The sequence below is a fragment of the Pieris napi genome, chromosome 16 (assembly GCF_905475465.1).
Source record: "Pieris napi chromosome 16, ilPieNapi1.2, whole genome shotgun sequence".
Lineage (NCBI taxonomy): Eukaryota > Metazoa > Arthropoda > Insecta > Lepidoptera > Pieridae > Pieris > Pieris napi.
In genome coordinates this window covers 5,217,434-5,225,878 of record NC_062249.1, presented here as the reverse complement: position 1 = coordinate 5,225,878, position 8,445 = coordinate 5,217,434, and the positions used below count along the sequence as shown (strand labels likewise).

Sequence of the window (8,445 nt, the reverse complement as noted above, 5' to 3'; positions counted from 1 at the left end):
AAAATAGACTGAAATGAGGCTATTGTGTTGCAATAGTTAACTCAGTTGCCATAATAGTGGATAATAATTATCGAGTAAGCTTTATGTTTGTATGATTTCAGGGTATTATGGGTAAAAAGATAATCTAAGAATAAAAAATCATTACTATATGTTTAATTTTAGAAGTACAAATTATGCCTACACAAAATATTCGGCTCTGGTTCCAAGTTTCATATATTGATAAATCTTAGTAATGTAATCTTAGTTTGTAATAATTCCATCTAAGAATAAAAATCCCATGAAACTAATAATAAAAATAATCTAATTTTTGACAAATAATAGTTTTCTATGACCCACTTTCCATTTAACAAAGTACTTTTAAAATTAAAAAATAGCAACCCCGATTTACTGATTGTGCAGAAAAAAAAATTTGTGCAGATGAAAAAACAATGGTGTGATTCCAGATTTTATTTGTAAGTATTTATAGACTCCAATACTCATCTGGTAGAAATAACGTTTGCAAGATAATCTAAAAGTATTTACTAACGATGATGAGGAAACGAAGGTATAAAACTCATACTTTACATAAAATTTTGAACTTGTTTCTGACGTCCTGTCAATGCAATTTTTACTTTATTTATTCAGCTTGATTTAACTATGCGCCATTCGTTTTGCAATAAAACGCCTAATGCATGAAAGTCTCATTGTATCAGTGCATAAATACTTAAAGTGTAAGTGCCAATGCTGAAAAATTGCCGTGACCAAGAGATATTCGTGACCATCGCTCGTGTTTTCTTACGCACTGGATCGCTCTGCCGGCGAGTAAATATAATTATCGGTGTATTAGGAGGTATAGTTTTTATTAATACATATGTGAAAAATGTGGAATGCTGACCTCTTGAACATCTTTGCCTTGGCACAGTCTTCAGACCCATGTCGTATCAATAATCAAATTAAAGACGTCAGACGTGCATCATCTGTTTTCGTGATTTGATTTGTAAATAACGTCTAAATGTTACACAAAGGAGGCCAATTGAGAGCACATACATGCTTTGTATATATAATCTTTCAATTTACTGACTCCAATCATTTTAATATTTGCTACTGTTAGTTCTCATCAAATAAGCAAAATATATATACTTACAATTATCATCAATCTAAAAATCATCAGTTATCTTTTAAATTGATTGAATTTAGGGTATATGTGACAAATGAAGCACTTAATGAAATGCTATAAATGAGTAAGCTTGAAGTAGCAATTAAATAAAATTTCACTAATTCACTAAGCATTTCAATTAAAAAAAATTTAATTATAGTTCTTGGAGTAAAGAATAACTAAACATATCCTACATAATTCACTTTGCTCAATCTATGTTAAAATTAAAAAAAGTAAACAGTTTATAGTAAATCAAATCTGTTATACTATGGCTAAACATTTTCTAATCTTAAACCAAACTGTTTCTTGCATGACTTAATATTTGTTATTTCCTGATGGCTGAGCTAAATTTAGCAATAGCTTATTGCTGGCTAAAGTGGATGATGATTTGATTGATAACAATCAAATGGCAACTAGAGGCCTGATTGAATGATAACACTATTTCCGTGCATAAATTATCCAACCAATGTTTACTGTTTTCATTTTGCAAATATAAGTGTAATCACGGATAAAAAAGCTTTATGGCCTACACAAAATCAAACTCTTATTAAATGATTTATACTTATGGCTTGCCATATCTTAACTCTTACTGATACTTTGAAACTAAATATAATTAATTGGTCCGTATCAGACTCAAGAATATATGTAGTTTATAATAGTATGTACATAATTAGGTGTATTAATTGAATGTATTGTATTACATAGCAGTTTAGATTTCAAGAGCTAAATATAGATCAATCTACATTTTATAAACCAGTTAGGATGTTGTTATATTTATAAGGATATGTACTTAAAAGTTAGAAAAACTTAACAAACATTATTTACTTGAAATATGGTAAAGATTAGATTATTCAGTAATTGTCAGCATAAATCTGCATCCTATCATGTGAAGTTCTGTGCTTTGGCATTTTGCCAAATTTTTAGGAAAGAATTTAGTGCAGTTGACTACTTTTTTTCCTTGAAATTTAAATGTAATCATTTAATATCATTGCTGATTAGTGTGGTCTAGTAGAATTAGATTAAAAAATGTGTTACCAAATTAAATCCAAAACACGCAATAAATTCAGAATTAGATAAGTTATGTACTCATTGGCTTTAGTAATTAATTCATTATAAAGATATCGTATAATTTTATTAAATGGGTGTAATGATATTAGACTTTTTTACTTAAATATTGAATATGTGGGAAGTTTTGGACAGACAATTTTTTGGATCTATTTCATTATTTTTATTTAGAGTCAAGTTAATGATCAGCCTTCTGTTCTCCAAAATCAATTACAGTACCTGGAATATGTGCTGATAAATATATAAGGATTAATTTACTGGCCTTCTTTCGTACATGCAATAATTAATTTCAAGCTATATGTAGCAAAATTTTACAGACATAGATAGAGGCCTTTAATATGATTAATGAGGTAATTAGTGAATCAGTATTGGAATTTGTATTAGATAAAAGTAAACAATTATTCTTGCATTAAGTGGTTGATTAAATTAAATGAGGCCTTTGCCCTTTTAATGAAGTAGATTATTACAAGGTCACACATTACATTGTTTATGCTAAGTTAGCTTTTAATATCAACTTATAGTACTACAGGACATGTCTTATAAAATATATTACTTAATAGCATTGTTGTAAACGGTCCAAATAAATAAAAGTTTTCATAGCACGGGAAAGTTTTGACACTTAGTGGGCTATGTAGCAGGCAACTTATCACCAGTAATTTTGTCACTAGTCAATAATTCTACATTACTTTTCGAGTCACTTGACATTGTGTTTCCATAGTTTGCATTTAAAATTTAATATATTTTTGTTACAGATCTTGAATCCTGCAATTTCCAAATTTATTGAAGACTGTTTACCTAGTATAGTACTGATAGTTTAGTTTCGGGGTTGCTAGAGAAAGATGCCAACAAGAGAGAGAATAAAAAGACGGATTTAATTTATTTATTATACAATCAATATTAGTGTATTTAGCTATTTATTAATGTTTGAGTTGCGTTTTATACAATTTATTTAATGTGTCTAATGGGGGATGGACAATATGTCGAGCAATGTGTCGTTACGAAACAAACAGAGGAAGGACAACCTTATAGCCAGGAAACAGGATAAGAGCCCAGAGAAGACGATCAGAGGGACACGTGGGGCTTATCGAGGGATACCGTCGACCTCCAAACGCGATGAGGAGGAATCGGGCTCCACCGAGCGGCTGGACAGGCCTAAAAAGTTTATGCAGAAGAGTGGTTATGGCCTGGGAAAGAGACCGGAGTTTCCGTTAAAGAATCGGAATGTGCATTTAACGTCATCACGATATGGACAGGTTAGTATTTTTAATGTAATTAAAAATAATATAATATGGAAATAGCTTTCGTTAAAATCGTAAAATAAAAGTTATGCACCTTAATAATTAATGAAGACAAAATAATAAGAACTTGGAACATTTTTATTTTATAGGAGTAATTGCGCGTATCGCGATATATGCATAATAAGAAATGCATTAAAATTTGAAATGTATTTACGTATTTTATTTTCATATCTAACGGATATCACTATTTATGCCTTGTTTTAAAAGAATTACGAGTTTAGTTGTGTGATTCCTAGAAAGAATCCAATTATCAAAAAAGTAGTGTTTAAAACATGCATTTCCTCTGTCTGATATGCTATCATATTTTACGAACAAAGGGGACAAATTACTTTTCCTACTGAGTTTTTATATCTAATTTTATATTTTTGTCATATTACTACTACTTCAGGCCTCTAAGACTCCCGGTTTCGCCCGGCTGCTGATTTGTTTTTTTTAATATTTTGAAAATAAATACTTAGAGATAATGTAGCATTCTAACGGTGAAATATTTTTTCAAATTGATCCATTAGATTTTGATCATATAAAAATAAAAGCCTTTCCTCTTTATATTAGCAAAGATAAAGTCTTCACTCTTACAATCTTAATCGGTTTTTTCAGGAAAAAAATTATATAATATATTTTCTTATAAATGATAGTAATGCCTATCAATGATCAGCATATCTGTAAAATATTTGATTTTAGTCTGCTATTTTCTGCTAGCGCTAGCCTAGCTGTAATATAAATCGCGGGCTGCTTCAGCTTGGGCTAGCTTCTATGAAAATGGCCAGATGTATCTAGTGTATGGGTATAAACCCTGTAGAAATAAAGGGACAATAAGTTGTTCTAAACTTTTTATGTAAGTGTGGTAATAAACTTCCACCTTTTGTTAAAATCGCACTGCAGTTTATTATTTAACCTGTATCTAACTTTGATACTACGTATTTACTGTTCAGACTATAAATAGACACATTCTACGAACTAAGCCTTGAGCAGGGAAAGTTAAAAAAAATTGTCTTATACATAATATATTGTTTGGGATGTACTTTGGTAACTTAATTCAATTTTTCTGTCCCAAATTATTCAAAAATTCAGTAAAAATGAAAATTTTGTCCAAATGTTTGCTTGAAATCATTTGTCCAAAGTTTTCCTGTTTACCATGAAAGTGTTTTTCCGGTCCATTAAAATTTGGTATTGAGAAATTCATTATTTGAAAAAGAAAGTTCTTAGTATTCGCATAATCGCTAATAAACGGAAAAAATACCATACTCGAACGGTCTTGTTTCTGCAAAGTAAAGAAATGAGAGATAGAACGTTTTCATAGCTATTTTTCGTCATACCGATTGGATGATGCCAATGTATTGATATTGTTCGTCGACATTAGTAATAGGTGATTACATAGATCTTTCGGTAATGATAAAGTAGACTGATGCAACCGATGCACATATTGATTTAAGTTTCCCAGAATATTTGCCTGAACAGTTTTGTTAGGGTATAAAATATCGAAAAAATGTATGCAGTACTTACCTAAAACTAAAAAATATAGACCAAATACTGCGTAGTTCAATTTTTGTCGGTTAACGGTTCAACTATGAATATATTTAATTGCATATTTAAAACAGACTTATTTTAGTATCGGTTTTATGTTGTCTTTATTTTTATCTCAAGCACTAAAATCGACTCGGTTCAAGGCAAATGATGAATTACATCTTAATTTAATCAGTAGATTTTTTTATTATAATATGTCTTGATGATTAATACATTATTATTTATAATAATTAAAATCGATATATATTGTAAATAGATTATAAAAGCACAGAGTACTTTTTACTTAATATATTTGTAGGGTTGAAAGGAAAATGTTAAAAATATTCATTCCCTTCCATACAAACTATTTTCCGAAGATTTCCCAATATTTATAATAGGTGCTATCTGCAGTTCTATTTCATTAGCAACCTTGAACCAAGGCACGTGAATTACACGTGTTTAGTGCCGGTTAGAACTCGTATGGGTAATGGACATTGCGTAGTAGAAAATTTTAAGACCTCTTTGCAAACCCATTAGCTTAAGTCTATATCCTTTTATTAAAATTTGTTATAGCACAGATTTGGCAACAACAACGAGGAATAGGAGACATTATTGTTCCAAAAACTAAGGCACAAATTCCAATTTGTTAGATGGTAATTTAATAGACAGACATCTAGTATAACATACGAACAGCAATACCAGACAAAAAATCGTGGAGCCGCTGTCTCAAAGTTCAACGTAGTGTGAATTTAAAAGAACAACCACAATATACCACGCACGTTATCTGAGGGGCCTTTCGCGATATTTATAGTATCATTGTTTTGATAAAGTTTTTAATTACTTGAACACCATATGATAGCGTCGACCTTTTCTGTCGGAATGCCGTTACATCACAGCGACTGTACTCTTATCACGATCCATTCTTGGTAAAGATTGTGCCGTCATCGTCACACTCACTTTGGGTATTGCGGTTATTAGGCTGTTTAATAACTAGGCGTTTTTGTGCACGCCACGTACTGATTATGGAAAATATTTCGTAAAATATAATATTACATAATATAATTAGACGGATCTAACTAACATTGTTCTTGTTCTTTACCCTCTGTAGGTGCTTCTTTTTGTATTGATCCATTTTAGGGTTGCCTGGAAGAAATCGCTTGTTAGCGATAAGGCCGCCCATTGCGTAATAACTTATGTAACCTGCTTTTTTATATGTATGTTTTCGTATAAAGTAACGAAGTGTAAATAAATAAATTTTCAAGCTCGATATCTTTATATATTATAAAAAAAGTAATTTGTTATAAAAACAAATGTCAAGGGTCAATAATGTTTGCTTGCTTTTCAAGTACAAGCTACTTAAAAGCGGTTTCTAAACATCAGAAATTTATTGTTTTTTGTGATGTTTTTAAATATTTTATAAATAACCTTAGAATTATTACACGCTTTATATTAGCTTCACCTGTATGTATGTATGTATGCATGTAACCGACTCCTTCGGACTCGATTTTGACCCACGTTTAACGGACATATTTAATTCAAACTTTGCGCACCTGTCAAAGATCGATGACAATGCAATAATCCGAAAAAAAAAGTGAAAAATAATTCTCAAATAGGCGCACTGTGCCATATTTTTCGTCTATAGAGCAACCCACGCTTTTTCACAATAATACCAGTATTTTTTGTTCATTACCATTTCAGCCTAAATTAGGAATTATTTTTCACTTTTTAGTTTGATGTGCTTCAAAAGCGTGTTTTTTAGTTTTTTTAAACTATTATTTATTTTTTAGTTAAATTTTTTTCATTTTTTTTTTCGGATTATTGCATTGTCATCGATCTTTGACAGGTGCGCAAAGTTTGAATTAAATATGTCCGTTAAACGTGGGTTAAAATCGAGTCCGACTATTATTTATTTTAATTAATGAACTCATTGAAGATCTATTGAACTACTCAATTATATTCCCCAGAGACGTGTATGCAAATATGTTGTATTAGGTGAATAGCTGAATAGTAATACGTTGCGAATAATTAATAGTCGGTTTGTTGAATTAGTCGAATCATTTGAATGTATTAGTAATTGTCTAAGTGTTAATGACTAAGTGTCGTATTATAAACCGCAAAATATTGCCCAAATATTTTCCGTAAAAAAACGTATAAGTGAGTGTATAAATCTGGCCTTCGAATCAAATATATTTTTTTTTTTATAAATAAGAATATCACAAACACCAAAGCCGATTTCTATAAGACATAACATGCCACACACCGAGATATACATACATTGACACTGAAAACTTTATGACACTCCTGCATTGTGGTATAAAAAAATATGTATGTAAACAGCCTAAGAGAGAGATGCGTTTTGAACCTTTATCGCACACTTGTTATGAATGGACTAGTGTCACTCAAACGTTGCTACTTTAAGGACTCGCGCGTTTTTTTTGTTCCATTTGTTTTTTGTTTGTTTTTAAAATGAATTGTATAGGAAACAATGTGTTATGTGAATATAGTGATAAGTGTTTGTGAAGGATTGTTGACAGTTGGTTTGTACGTCTTATAGTTTTCCCTTTACGATGTTTGTTTTAAAAATAGAATACGTACGTGATTTAAGCATGTGCTACACGGTATGAAACGGCGGTTTGAAACGAAATAAAAGCGAGTTGCGCTTTTCGGCTACACGGTTTAAAACCAACAGTGTCCAAAATAACGTTGCGCTGATAAGACGTCTTCGTAGGGATGTGACATTCTGCGTAAAAAATCATAATCGATTTTTTTTTATTAATCGATTTTTTCCTAATTTTTGAATCAATTTCAAAATAAACACCCTAAATTTTTTATTTTTCATGGTTTTTTTAATTAATAGTAAACAATAGAAAATATAAACACAAATTAACGTTTAAGAATAATCAAAATCGAAATTAACTAAATCTCGTTTTGATAGATTTTAGGTGAAATTTGATAAATGCTGAGTGTATGCCTTTTCAGTAGCACATTGCAGTATTTTTGTTGTATTTTTAATTGTATGTAGTCTTGTGCTGCTGAATAAATTTATTTTACTTTTAAGTTAATATAGTTTTATCATCCTTTCGACGTTTTACAAAAAAACAATACTTCTTCAAAGAATCGGATTCAATGTATCGCATTGTAAACATCGTTGTACATATCGAATATCCCTAATAGTTCGAGGTCCGGGTTATAAAATACCAGACATAATGTCGGGAGGTGGCAGATAAAAAATCGACTATGATTGATTTTCAATTATAACAATAATAGATTATTTTAAATATAAAAATCGCGTAGAAAATCGATTTTTTTTTCACATCCCTATCCCAAAGACATGGCAATTCTCTGTATAATTCGAGCAATTCGGTGATAACTTCACGTTCATTTGCTTCTTGTGCCATTGTGCAGAATGTCGTCGTCGCGTGCGTATACCCTGGCCGCCGCAGC

General features: G+C 30.6%; 1 protein-coding gene across 12 annotated transcripts in view; it reads left to right on the top strand.

Moving 5' to 3' along the window:
• Nucleotides 1-335: 335 nt before the first annotated feature.
• Nucleotides 336-8,445, top strand: part of LOC125057310 — a 36,599-nt gene continuing 28,489 nt past the window's right edge. For 9 of the 12 annotated variants that reach the window (XM_047660939.1, XM_047660937.1, XM_047660934.1 and 6 more), the window contains exons 1-2: nucleotides 336-452; nucleotides 2,953-3,453. In XM_047660939.1, the coding sequence (XP_047516895.1) occupies nucleotides 3,169-3,453 (285 nt within the window). In that variant the 5' untranslated portion in view covers nucleotides 336-452; nucleotides 2,953-3,168. Of the gene's footprint in view, nucleotides 545-2,952; nucleotides 3,454-7,403; nucleotides 7,543-8,445 lie in introns of those variants that run through there. The other 3 variants (XM_047660930.1, XM_047660941.1, XM_047660940.1) reach the window with 3 other exon arrangements.